At 37.2% G+C, this 14,457-nt stretch overlaps 1 protein-coding gene across 13 annotated transcripts in view; it reads right to left on the bottom strand.

Moving 5' to 3' along the window:
- Positions 1-14,457, bottom strand: part of ERC2 (ELKS/RAB6-interacting/CAST family member 2) — a 508,713-nt gene that overhangs the window by 117,152 nt on the left and 377,104 nt on the right. For all 13 annotated transcript variants that reach the window (XR_010072774.1, XR_010072776.1, XR_010072778.1 and 10 more), the window contains one exon: positions 2,451-2,516. Coding sequence is in view for 1 of the 13 variants with exons in the window: in XM_063347991.1 (XP_063204061.1) it covers positions 2,490-2,516 (27 nt within the window). In the remaining 12 variants the exon portion in view is untranslated. The remainder of the gene's footprint in view (positions 1-2,450; positions 2,517-14,457) is intronic.

Genomic DNA, 14,457 nt, shown 5'->3' with positions numbered 1-14,457 from the left:
CTATCCAAAATTTTAATTTCCTTAAGAGATCCAGGGCTTTAGTCTATGCGGCAGAAAGTACCATAGAGTTATCTTACGATCAAGAAATTTTTAACTGCTGCTCTGCTTGAACATCAGAAAGTAGGAATAAAGACCCAGAAAGTAGTTTGTGTCATTAACTTTTACTCCTCAAGAATACTTCTGAGAACTAAATCCAGTTTTGCCCTGGTTTCGTACAAGAGCTCGGCTCTGCCTGAGCAAACCACGCTGCTGAGCTACATGAGCGGCAACAGCCAAATTACGTTGTTAGCTCTCAAGTCTGTGCAAAACAGAAAAGTTTATCCGTTGTTTTTTCTAAGTATATCTTTTGTAAGTATCTCTATCGTAAGATACACTTACAGCTCTTAACAGCGACTATGAGGAAATTTAGAATTACCACGTGTATTTTCAGAAAGGTTTATAGGTCTGGGACTTGAATTATTTTTTTCCCCCTGGGGAAGGAGGTCTATGACATGGTTTTCACCTTATGACGAAACTAGACTTTCCACCCGCCTCACGGCTATGCTACGCCCAAGGAGAGGCCTGCCCATGAGCTGTCTGGAGGGCAGGCTACGCCTGCTACCAGCTCTCTGTTACGCTGCCTTTGCCGTGCTCCCCCGCCGGAAAAGAAACAGCAAACAAGCTATTTGTCAAGGGTCTGGTATATAACGATACCAGATAAATTATGTTGGCGTTTGAACAAAAGAGTCAGAGAGGAATGTCTGTTTTTAAATTGGAAATATATATGGGCCTGGAAAATAAACAAAGATCTGCTCTCCACACCCAAAACAGAAGAATGATGCTGACAAACAGCTGAAAATTACATTACTTTACTTTTAAATAACATCATAAACTGCTATTAAAATATCATGCAGCTGCAGTTAACAGAACTTGCTAATTACTGAAAACACAACATTAACAAAACTCATAAACCTTTTTTACATTTTTATATGAAAAAGAACAATTCCAGATTCTTTTTAAGGGCTGCTTACTTTCAGGAAATAAGAAAGTGTAACTAAAAAAATTTAGAACATGAGTCACATCCTTTCCTACTGTTACCACATGCAACACGTGTGTCCATAAACACAGTGTTTATCTACACATACAACCTGTACAATATGACATTTTAAATTGATTCAGAAAGCACAAAACCAAAAAAGGTTTATAACTACACTCTGATAAACCAAGGTTGCTTTCTTTTAAACGTTAATGGTATCACAATGCCCATTATTTCATGGGCTGAATCTTAAACTTCTCTGTGATAGAAATCCTCAACAGCTTCATTTTTTTAAAATGAAATACAAATTATTCATTATGAATAATACTAATTTGGCATTTCACAACTGTTCTAAAAGGTAATTATATAAGAACAGACGTTATCTTGGAGATTTTATTCCTGCCAAATCAAATGACTGACTTGTAACGTGGCCCGTAACACCGCTGGAAGCCAACCAAACCACACGGTCTTTGACTTGGGGTGCCAGGGGCCAAAGCGCTATAGAGGAAAATACGGCAGCGTTAATGACACGTTCATCCTTCCGTATGTGAGTAGATTTTGCTCCTCTGAACAGTCCCACTGCAGTAAACAGAATTGTTCCACTAAGAAGTAGTGACACGAGCAACATTTATCTCTGAGTGAACCTCCAGGCCTGATGGTCTTAGCAACGTTGAGACCACGGTGATCACCAGCTACAAATTACCCACAGCGCCAAAGGCAAGTGCCAAAAGAGTGGCTACGCACTGACCAACAACTGACACACAAGGGCAATGCAGTATTTACTCGTAATTGAAAGAAACAAACAAAATAAGATGCACTTTGTATTCTTAAATATCACAACCAAATTATTGTATGGGTGTTAGTCCATCAGATTATTTCAGGCAAAGAGCATTTATTGCATAGACAAATTATACTTTCCTTATTCAGCATCTGCTGCACATTTTACAATTTCTCTGAAACTTTTTAGCTTAATAGGTAGTCTCATTTTCTCCATGCATATTATAAACTCTATTCCAGTAAAATTGTACGGTTAATCCACGGCAAACTTCCTTAAGTATCAAACTTTCATACTCATTCTGCAAAGATATTACAGTTTTCTTACAGGAAAAAATATAATCATATGGCAGATTAATATTAGTTTAAAGAAATCCTTCCCTACTGAAACCAGGAAATTGTTTAGACAGATACAAACAGAAACAAACACACTCCTTTTAAAGTTCATACCTACCTACGCTTTTAGCCACAATAGGCTGTGAAAAAGTTTAAACCATTAGTCCATTAAAACATTAGACATAGTTTCTCATTGTTCATTGCACGCGAACATTATACGGTTCACAAACACACTTGTCAAGACACACACAGCTCCATGCAGTTTAAAATAAAACAATAAAAATTAGACTGCAATTTGAAAGAGATAGAAAAGAGAGTTTCTCACCCCTCAAAACAAAACTGGAACTTTGGTTTATAGGAACGGCTATGCCCATATACCCTCCTCGTCATCCTGTGTGCCAGACAAGGTGCACAGAGAAGACGTTAGCATTGGAATGAAAGAAGAAAAGGTTAGTTACTTTTGTGCACATAAAATACAATTTTCTCGGCTGTTAAAAACATGAATTTTTTTAAAGTAAGCCAGCAAAAACAGCTGAACACGTTTGTTACATGTACAAGAATATGCATCTATAGCAACCGAAAAAAACAAGAACAGTGACGTAAACATTTTTCCCACTGAGTTAAAGCCGTGTGTAGGAAGTAGATTATATGATTAAATGTTAAAAGATTATCTATTTTTAATTGCATCAAAGCTTATAAGTAAGCAAAGTAATTACTATAATCAAATTGTCTTACATTCTGTTAGGTTAAAAGATACAAAACCGCCAAAGAACCAAAAAAAATCCATCATTAGCAAAGTACGCTTTTCTACCATGTTAACTATTAAATCTATCTTTTAAGCAATCCTTAAACGCTGCACGTTGCTCAATACTAATAGACAGTTTCTCTCCTTTTTTTCCATTTTTGATCCATGAGGATTACTCATTTATTTAGCATTTTAATGATAGATTAACACTAATTGCAAATACAAAAAATCATAAAACTTCCATTAATTTGGTTTTAAAAGAGATTATTTTACTGTAGGTACACTGAAAGCAGAAGGTCTTCCTTTTCATTTATTATAAACTTGAAGTGAGAAAGAACCAAATAAAAAAAAACCCTGAACTAAACCAGGAGAGTGAAATGTTCTTCCCTGGATACATTTCCTGAAGATTACATTTTTTATAATGATTCTTTACCTATGCACGCACAGATGTGTACGTGCATATCGATACCCGTATATAGTTCTACTATGTCAAATTCCGATGCGATACTCAGCTTCTAGACCAGAGGCGCACAACACAACGCTGTTCATTTAACTCAGCTTTTCAAAAATCAAATAAAATCTTATCATTTTAGATAACCTTAAAATTCACCCATTAATATTTTAGAAACAAAAAAACTAGACTCTATAGTTTCAAAACTTTGAAAGTTAGCTGGTGTAACGTATTGCTGGCACTTAATTAAATCGAAAAACTAAATAAAATGAATGGTAATTAATTATGATTGAAACAGACAGGAATTTTAGCCTGAAAATATACACTGCCAGTATCACTACTGTTCCTAGTCCACTCTTGGAATAAAAAAGAGCTCCCAGATGTCAACTGTTATTAAAAACCAGATGTTAAGATAGATGTCTTGCATGTTGCTGAATTAAGTAAAGAAATCTGACAGTCCACTATAAACTTAGCTATCATTTAACACAGAAGAAATGTGGGTAAATTTTTTACAGTTAACTTGGAACACGCCTTAGTTATAAGGTCTGCACAACTACAGCACAAAGCAAAGACAAAGTAAGGCCTGAATATTCTTATTTATTTTTGAAACAAAGGGACCGATTCTGTAAAACTTCCAGGGAGCTGGGTTCGCCTCCCTGAAAATGAGAGTCCTTCCCTCGGAATTCCACGGGAGCTACTTTTAGTCAGGCCAACTAACGCTAATTGAACGGACTTTGAAGTTGACGAGAGTTTTGCCAGAGTAAAGGTTGAAGAAAGACTGAAGGATTTCTTTTCCGCTGAGTAGTTTGATCCTATTTCACTAACATAACGCATTAGGTTAATCTTCGGTGATACCTTTAAAAACAGCAATAATCAACAAAATGGGCAACTCGGTACGTTTCCAAATGACTCCTCCTAACTAAATACAGCTGGTTTGCTGTTTAGCGCATTGTAATTCTTCAAACGGGCAGATGTTCATTTTTACTTCAATTATTTGTGTCATCTCTTTTTGGCACGATTCTAGGAGAGCTGAAAAATCAAATATTGTCAAATATTTTTAAAGAGTATTATGGGAAATTACAGACTATATAGTTTGACACTGATCCTGATATACAATAAGCAATAAATTAAAAGCTAGAGCTCAGTTAACGTCAATCAAATTGCTTTATTGAGTACTGGTCCTGTCAAAATAACTTTCTATCTTTTTCAATTACATAGAGACTCTTTTTGCTAAGGTAAGTGCTTTGAAATAACACGCTGCGATTTCTGTAAGGCATTTGATTATGTGCCACAAGACACAGTGTCAGCAAATTTAGCTCCCTATCGAATGGATGTCACTGGAGCAGGAAAGGGACCTGCAGGAATCTCTTCTCATCCCTAACTTGTTCTGCGTCCCCCTGATTTGAAAGAGAAGACTGACAAAGACGGCTTGGAAAAGTGAATGTATTTGGGATTAGCTGAATAAATGTGACCGGCCACTTACGCATGAGGCTGAACTCATGGAAAACATACAGGGCGAACTTAGAGGACAGGGGACTGTGTCTGAAATCGATGATTTCAAAAAGGGCTTTACAGATCACAGTGGAAGCGAGCATGGGTCACAACGTCGAACTGGCAAGGGCAAATACAGGCAGAGAAATAAAAATCCAAAACTTTGCTGTGTCCGTCTGCAGTAGCGTAGGACCATTAATAGAATTATACATCTGGTGCTCGTGTCATACTCTTATGACTATTTGAAAGACTGTAACCAGATCAGGAAACAGCTACAAAATTACTGAAAAATAAACTTGGCAGTGAGAAACGAAACAGACTCAACCTAACTGGTCACTCAGAAAACATTAAAAGATTGTTTGATCGCTATTAACTAACACATACAGAAAAGGCGTCAGCTCTTTCTCTAGCAGAGAAAAGCTAGATAGAGGTTTAAGGAAGTAATTAGGTGTCAAACATGGTCCGTATCTTCCAGTAGCACATCAGTACTGGATAACTTCAAGATTTTATATCAAGACTCAGACACTTTCTAAAAGATATGGCTAACTGTATTCAAAACAATTCAAAACCATTACAGATGGAATTAAGCAATTATTGAGTGGTCAGGTCCAGATTAGGATCATGGTCCACTTCGCCTTCAACATCCAGAATTAACAAAAATCCTCTTCCGCCTTTTTTCTTCACATCTGTTTTAGTGAGAATGTCTGTGCCATGACCTTATTCTGTACACAAAGAGTTTATTACGCATTTTCCAATTTTAGTGATTTAACAAGTTCATAAAAAATTACACACAGTGATCTGTTTTGACAGACAACTGAATCGGAAAAAAAAACCTTCACTGAATTTTAAATTTTTAATACTAAGAGCAACCTCAAAACCAGTCTTAATATACTATCTTTTTTAAAAAAACCTGTATCTCTATAGTAATTTTGACTTGATTTATACCTATTCCCGAAAATCTGTTCATATCTTATTTCCAATTCCACACACTAATTATTTATAGAAGATAAATAGTACCTCAAAACTTGCACTAACCTAAGCAGAGCTCACTCACTTAGCATCCCTACCAAAACAGCCAACATTTCATAATGATGTGCTTTATTACCGACTACGTTAAGCTAATCATGTCGTATATTGATACTAGGTAACGTGCCGACCTAAAAACACTTGCCACTTGACGATAGTTGAGGAGAAAGTAAAATTCCCACAGATATCACAGAATGTCAGCCCTCTTTTTCAATAAAAAAATAGGATTAAACTAAAGAACAACAATTTCATGATATTTGCTGTCACCTTTTAATTTAACAGAAGCCAAAATGTACAGATGCAAGATCTTAAAGGAATATTAGAAGAACTCATTGATCATTTACTATTCCCATTATAAAGACAGCTTGGTTTTAAGCCCGCACTACTTCCCTCCAGCCCATTGGATCAAAGTTATGAGATAAAACTCAACTAACCTTGTCATTCCGCTGCCTATTACGCTTTGAGGAGCGGATATTTAATGATGTAAATCCTAACTTAGTGTTACAGGCTTTACAGATTTTTCTGTATGGATAGGAACAACTACCCAAAAGCAATGGATAAAAAGTATGTACGAACCAGGATGGTAAGTTTTCACTGGTTTTATGAATAAGCTATCCTATCAAGAAGCTAAGGCTTGGTACCTCAATGCAAACACATAAAGTTAGCGAATACAGAATTCTTGACTGATGTTCTGAGGCAAATTAAGTTCATTACCTGTTTTTGCATTCTTGACATACTGTGAAGCAAAATAAAAGCTGCAGTTATGCCTTATCATTTATTAATATTGGATCAGAGGCTTCCAGAAGAATGCTTAGTCTTTCATATCAGTGTGTATCCTACAGAATCATTAATCTATGGCTCTTTCAAACAATAAACTATAATCAAGCTATTTTTGATTAATGTTTGTGTACATTAACTGCTTTTTAAACTTGGATCTTTCACTGGTTTATACGGTCAAGAACAGCAGCTCAATGACAAAATCTGCAAAGCAAAGTCTCAATTACAGAAAAACAAAAATGGAAAAACACAAAATTCAAGAAATACCATATGAATTAATAAATTAGTATACACTCTTAATTATTCAAAATTCAAAATATTTAAGATACTGAACGCCTTGTATTTTTATGACTGAGATCCGAGTCTCTAATTTGGACATATATTCGGATACAGTACAGCGGTATAACCTCAAGTACTATGACAGACTTTGCACATGGACTATTTATAGATTAGTAATTCATTGATTTTATCTCATCATTTTGCTAGTCTTTTCTTTTTTCTGTGCTGCTACTTATCGTATTTACTTAACATCTTAACAAGACATATCTGTTGTTAATAAATATGATTTACAGTTCTGATCCAACTGCCACAAAACCTAACGCCAAACCCTCAAAACTGGCTTCAAACTAACAAGGTGAAGAACTGAAAAGCTTGTATAAAGGTGTCTTCTGTTTTACTACTGAAGTGTATCTCTATCCAAGTTTTGCAGGCACATTTCTCAGCCATCACTTCTTTAAGGTTCATCAGTTTCAGTAGCAAATTTGAGACAGTGGCCTGCAGATAAAAGGGGCTGCCTTACACAGCAGATTAGAAACAAAGGATAACTTTAAGCACGGACTATGCGATTAAGTATATCTAAAAAATTTTACAAAACAGATGCCAGAAATTATAAGCCTATTCATAAGCATTCTGCACGTAGCATACTCTTGATCACCGATGAACGCGAAATAGTTGCAAGAGGTTATATTTACCAGCCTGTTGCACCAACAACGGATCTATAGCCAATACAACCGGTACCGAGAATTGCATCTGTACAATACACCTATCTTGGGGGGCTGGTTTGGATTAATTTTGCTCTGTCTCCAAGACTGAATCCCCTTTAGCAATTTCATTGTGTTGGGGGACGCCCTGGAATGCATCTTTCAGTTAAATTTAATCAAAAAGGAATCCAGTGTGCCCACTCCAACACCGCTTCTAGATACGAACCGTAGCGGGAATGATCAGGAGATTTGATCCAAATCTGCGCTCTTGATCAGGACTAAAACCCTAATGTAGATACAATCAAAGACTGCAAAATTCTGCCTTACTACGAGGCCTACTGGTGTATAAAATGTGGTTACCTGAAGTGAAGAATGTTGCACATCTGACTCAAAAACCAGGCAGCAAATACCTCCACGAAGGTGCAGTACTGCACGCATGCCCCTTCACTTTTATGGCATGCAAGTATCCTTATAAAAACCATTCTTAAAATAAATAAAAAATTTTAAAAATCTTAATCTCCTTTTAGACAAAAGCTTTCGCAACATAGGCAACATTAAAAACTTGATGAGTTAAGCTTTTCTGGCTCTCTTCCCACAATAGAAGACCCTTCCTGACAAGGCTCATCACATTTCCTTTCATGTGTCGGCATGTTAAGAATTAATGTCTTAACTTGGGTTAAATAAATCTAGCGATAACCTGCTCATCTCTTGAACTAACTTTCTGATGACTGATTTATGCTACTCTCCTTATTATCCGTGGCTACTAATGGGTCATTAAACACGTAACTACTGGCTCTGGAGTGTGAAACCGTCCTGCTTACAGCAAACAATTACATTTACAAATATTAATTTCCCCTTGTGACACAGAAATCTACCTGCTAAGTAATGACGTTTCTTTCAAATCAAGAATTTAGCTTAAAATCAGAATCTTTCAAAGTTTACATAGACTTTTATTTGCTACTCAATTTCTAGGAGCAAACATAGCTGAGGACTAATCTCATAAACTCCCCATACACAGAACAACTGAGTACAGAAGAGTTTTGTGCATGAATGATTTGAAGAACTGAGCCTGTAACTGGAAAGGGGAAAGACTAACAGTGGATTCATTTAAGGCTTTCTTTTGAGTTTCATTTGTATATTCAAAAATTGAATAAATCTTAAAAATAGCTTCAGTAATAGGGATTTATGTCACCGGTCTATTTTCAAACCTATCCATAACAGAAGGGGTCGCAAGCAAGCATGCATCATCCAGTTATGAAAATGACCATGAAATCCATCTCTCCATTTGTTCGATTGTACATAGTTAGGGTAAAATCAAACATACAGACTGGTGATGGGGGTAAGCGAAAGGTTGTTTCTGACCACTGACTTTACAACACCCAGACTAGCGTTAACATGAATAAGATGTTTCACCAGATACTCTTGCATTCTAAAGCTTTATCACTAGATGAAGCGGAAACCCAATGCTTCTTACAAGAAGTGGTCCGTGAAATCAGATTTGCAATGCAAAAATTTATGGTCCCCTTTGTAGTGAAAGCCTGTGACACGTTATCTCACTTAAGTAACCAGCGCCAGATACGCAACTTTTGTTATCAAGTTACTGTCTCCCAGAAATGCACGTTTGGCTCTTTTAGCTGGTCTAAAGACCTATTTTAGACTATGATGGTGGCAGCTAATTTTTCTAGTAAGAAATATAAGATAAATGTAAACCTCTATATAAGTGTTGTATATTCTAACACACACATTCAGGGGAAGTGAGGGGGAGAGATTTCTACAGCTAAACATGATCTCAAAAAATTCTTCCATATGTGGAAAAGACTGCAAAGCTAACATATAAATATAGATATATATAAATATACACACTGAGCAGTATGTATACATTATATCACATTCATTAAACCTCAAAACATAAAATAAATTCATTTCTGTAAGCAAAGGAGAGGTATAACTTTTCAATATACAAAATCCTTCTCCTGGAGGTATCATAGACAGCAAAACCTGTTTTCTACTTCTTACTTTTAATACAGCTCCAGTTTAGCCGGTCTCTCACACAAATTACAAATTTAATAGAATTAAAAGGTATATGAAAAATCATCTGGCTACAATACAATTACAATCAAGATGTAAGAATAACAAAGGCATTAACAAATACTACAAACTTCTATTGTCTCTTACTTAAATGAGAAACTTTGAGTACAATGCTTGTAACTGTAAAACGGCAGTATACCAAAATGAAGAACTAGAGTATCCCTGAAAGATACTCAGGGCAGATTCTTCCAAATTTCAAGGCTCTTTCTTTTGTTCCATCGCAAGTACAATGTAAGCTACAACGAAATTTTAGTTTGAAACCAATTATATTATCCTCAAAACCCGGGCAAGCCTCTGTGGAAGACTATTTCAGTTTTAGGGTAAAGCAGATAGAAATATCTAGATAAACGTCAGAGGCAGGAAAAATTCTCTGTATCTGCTGAAATAAGCACATGATAACACTTACTGACTTTTGGGAAACGCTTAGACAGAAAATACATCCCCATTAGAAGAGAAGTATTTGCCGCTCAATAGAGTGTTTACGATAAACAAGATAGCTATGATAACTGCGTACAATTTAATCGCAAAATTGACTTTTTAATGGTGACCATGATAAAAATAGGATTTTATTGCATTCAGTTCAACAAGTCTGAACAATGTGGGATATGAATCACAAGTTCTTTGTTCCGGAGGGAGAATATGTGTAGCAAAGATGAAAAATTAGAGGAAATACTTAAAAACGTGAAAGCATTTATATGAGTAATTTGCACTGCACTCCTGAGATCTCATAACACTAATTAATCCAGCACAATACTAGTTATTTGCAGTGGATATGCCTGGGATTGTTTATACTGAATGTACCGACAAGCAAACCTTGCCCTGCCCAAATTCCTAAATTAAATAAATCCATGTGACTCCAAGGAGCTTAGTGCAGGCTCAGCGCTGTGCTAATGCAATTGCGTGCTTCCTCGCAGCTTGAGGCACCAGCGGAACAAGTTCACATACATTTAGTGAACAGACAAGAGCAAGCTCACACCTGCCCAAACACAACGTGTAAACACACAGGATAAAGAAACACACAGAATATTAAACAAAATCTGGGTCAGGGAGGGAGCCAACAATTCCAGTTTACTGCCTTAAACAGCTATATCATATCACTTCTTATATATACTAAAATGTCACTGGTTCTTTTGGTTTTCCCCTTATTTTGTTTCTTCTTTCCTAAACAACTAATAGACAAAGTTTCAATGTTGCAGAAAACTCTCAAATACAATATTTCTGTTTTCCAGATACTGAACTTCCGCTCAGCTTGAATTTCCTACTCACAGTCTAAAGAAATTTGAAGAATTTTACACTCTTCAAATAACTGTGGTTATTTGAATAAACTAAAATAATCTGTTTTGGTTTATGTTCGTCCTCCTTCTAAGTTGCGCTGTTTGGTTTTGTTGTTGTTCTTTTTTTTTAAAGCCAAATCCTAGTTTCAATATTCCTGAGGCCTATTCAGGAGTTTGGCACTGGCAACTTTCCAGTATGGCCACAGAATGTAAGGCATTGTGCTAACAGCCAGAGCTGCCAAAATACACGAAGCAGCATGCACTCCTTTCCCCTAAAATCATATATGGATCAATAAAGTGATCTGCAGATCAGGATCCAGACACTAAACAATAATCGTTGTTTGACTGTCCTTCGGCTCTGAGTCGAAGTCATCCACCTCAAACAAAATCCTACCTGACCTGTTCAGAGTTTTTCACGTATCCTCTTTCAGCGACTCCAGGGATATTTAGCAGTTCCACCTGATGAACAAAGACCTGTTGCCAAGACCAGTCACCACTTTACAAATCAATAAACACTTTTTTTGAGAGCATACCGCTAGTTTGTAGTGGCATACTCCTACTTTGCAACAGTCAGATTGTTGTCAGGTTTTGTGCATCACTGCATGTGATTTCTTTGCTCAAATGAATGAGTTTACCAGCACACTTTGAAAAATCTTTTTGAAATGACACATATTTAATACTAAGACATCTATCAGATAGTTCTTTAAAAGCTGGCTTTCTGGCTGGAGAGCGGCAATAAGGGAAGCTTCACAGACACATGCTGCCCCACCACTGTACTAATAAAGAGGACTTTTCTTTTAGATAAGGGGATATTTCGGAAACCTTGAACTACTTTTTAGGCCTCTATGCTGAGATTTCAGAGTAATGGAAAACATGATGGTAAGTTTATGACAAATTGCTTCTAAACACTACTACCTTGTAGAAGGGCCACCAAAAATGTTTCAAATAGCTACAAAATCTCTACGTAGCCAGACTGGATTAAAAGATGTAAAAGGACATGACACATGCTTACACCACCATGTGACATTCCATCCTCAATTACAGCTTCTAAGAACAGGGCCAAAGTTTTGGAAAGCAGCCAGCTCCTACAGCCTTATAGCACACCCTATGATATTCGTACTTTTCTAAAAATCAGATTCTTTTTTATGACAATATCACCTCTCATCATAAAACAAAATTAAAATGTATTTGTAGCCTTGGTGACCATGGAGTAAAGCATTCAACTTCGACTCAACTACATCTTGGGAATTCAGGAAACTCTTATGAAATGAGAAACACCTTACACTTTACGTCTTTTAAAATGTCCAGTAATATGGGAAGTAAGAAGATTTGATAGGTCTTATAATCATCAGGATTGGCAGTAAAGTCCTAAAATATGAAAATTCTTTGGATGTTATACCTTCAGTCTTCCACTGTATAGATGCAGAATCATGTTCTTCAATGTGCCCTCAAAAATAGCATAACCTCCTATTAAGAATGCCATCAAACTACCATAGGTACATCCCAGACACATGCATGTCATCGATTATCTACACAACTTCTTTTAAGGCCTGTTTTTTATGCAGAGATGCTGCTTTTAATTTAAATAATCCAGATACAGTTTTTTACCACATAGTCCATAAGCAGCAACTTGAACTTAGCACCTTTCAACCACATGGCAAAGATCTCATGAACTTGAACAAGAAAGTCCTACGTGATAGCAAAAGAATGCTATTTGTTACGTGGAGACCATCCTAGAGGTAGGCATCTCTCATATGTGCCAGTAAGTTAAGGACTGTTTCAGAGACAGCAAGGAATGTAAAATGCCTAGGAAAGTTAATAGTAAGTGAATATAGAATCATAGGATCATAGAATGGTTCGGGTTGGAAGGGCCCTTAAAGATCATCTAGTTCCAACCCCCTGCCCTGGGCAGGGACACCTCCCACCAGCCCAGGCTGCTCAAAGCCTCATCCAGCCTGGCCTTGAAGCCCTCCAGGGATGGGGCAGCCACAGCTTCCCTGGGCAACCTGTTCCACCGCCTCACCAGCCTCACAGTAAAGAATTTCTTCCTAATAGCCAATCTAATTCTACCCTCAGGTGATTAGAGCCTAAAACTCAGCACAGGATACAAATATGGAGGGGCAGAAATGCTTCTGAGATTAGAAAAACAAAGGGAATGGGATGTCTCAATTTGACCAGAGTTGTGGTTACTGAGAGAGAATTCCCTGTTGGTGACTTTTCAATACAAGTGTCATGGTTTTGGTCAAATCGGCCAATGGCCGGAGACAGATGCTCCCCCCAATCTCTCGTGCATGGAGAGGAGGAGGAGAGATAAAGAGAGATTTATGAGTTTAGAAGAAACTAAACTACTTTAATGAAATATTAACAATAAAATAAAAAGGGAAATACTGAAATAGATACAGTATATACAAAACCATATTAAGCTCCCAGGATGACGTCACCGGCGGGCACTGGGGAAGTCCCAGACTGGACTCAGCGACGGGTGGGAACCGGGTTCCAGAGTTGGAGTCAGGAACACACGGATCGGGATCAAAGGCAGCTGAACAGCCAGGGTCCTCCTGGGATGTCAGCCATTGAAGGAAGAGAGCTGACCCTTTGATCCCTCAGCTTTTATACTGAGCATGGGGCAGATGGGATGGAATACCCCTGTTGGTCAATTTTTGGTCATCTGACCTGTCCGCTCCTCCCCACAGGTGGGACCCCTCTACGCTTTTCCGCTTCCGACCCTCCAACGGGGCAAATAACGGAATTAGCTGACCTTGGTTCTTATAGCAATAAGTACAAGCAAGAGCCTCTCCACGTACCCTTCCTCGGCACAAACTGTAAACATTGGCCTTATCACTCTGAGAATGAACCGTTTTCGACACAACGTGCTGTTAATTTCAGAGAGTTAGAAGAGGCCTAGCTAAGAAATAAAATTACCCAACAGAAAGTTGGTTCTGTTTTACCTCAAACCAGGACAACAAGGAAGAAAACTGAAAGATGATGTGGGTAACTGAGGCCAAAACAAGAAGTTTTTAAGGAAAAACAGTAAGTATGTAGAGGTGAGAAATAAGAGAGCAGGGATTTGGACAGTAGGCTTTGTGATGTAGTCTACGCTATGGGGCAGGACAGTTTCTAAATATGGAAGTTCAAATGTATTTAGTCATGGGGTTTTTTTGTTCCAGACAGATCTTGGATGCAACAATCCAGATTACATTACTGTAATGCACTCTATGAGCGGCTACTTATTACAACTCCTTGGAAACTGAAGCTAGTACAGAATGCTTATTAAGCTCATTTTCATGCTAGGAGTATTACATCCACACTCCAGGACACACACCGACTGCCAAAATGTTTCCAGGTGGAATTTAAGAAAGATTGCAAACTCTCAAGCCAAAACTGAAGAGAATAAATTTAAGTTTTTAGTGCAAAGCTGCAAAATTATCTTTTTTTCCAAGTTTTTTAAAGACTAGTAAAAATGGTTAATATTACAATGTTATTGACATGGCACTACTCAA

Source organism: Chroicocephalus ridibundus, chromosome 10 (assembly GCF_963924245.1).
Source record: "Chroicocephalus ridibundus chromosome 10, bChrRid1.1, whole genome shotgun sequence".
In the NCBI taxonomy this organism is placed as follows: Eukaryota; Metazoa; Chordata; class Aves; order Charadriiformes; family Laridae; genus Chroicocephalus; species Chroicocephalus ridibundus.
The sequence above is the reverse complement of the archived record's forward strand: the minus strand, read 5'-3'. Positions and strand labels throughout refer to the sequence as shown.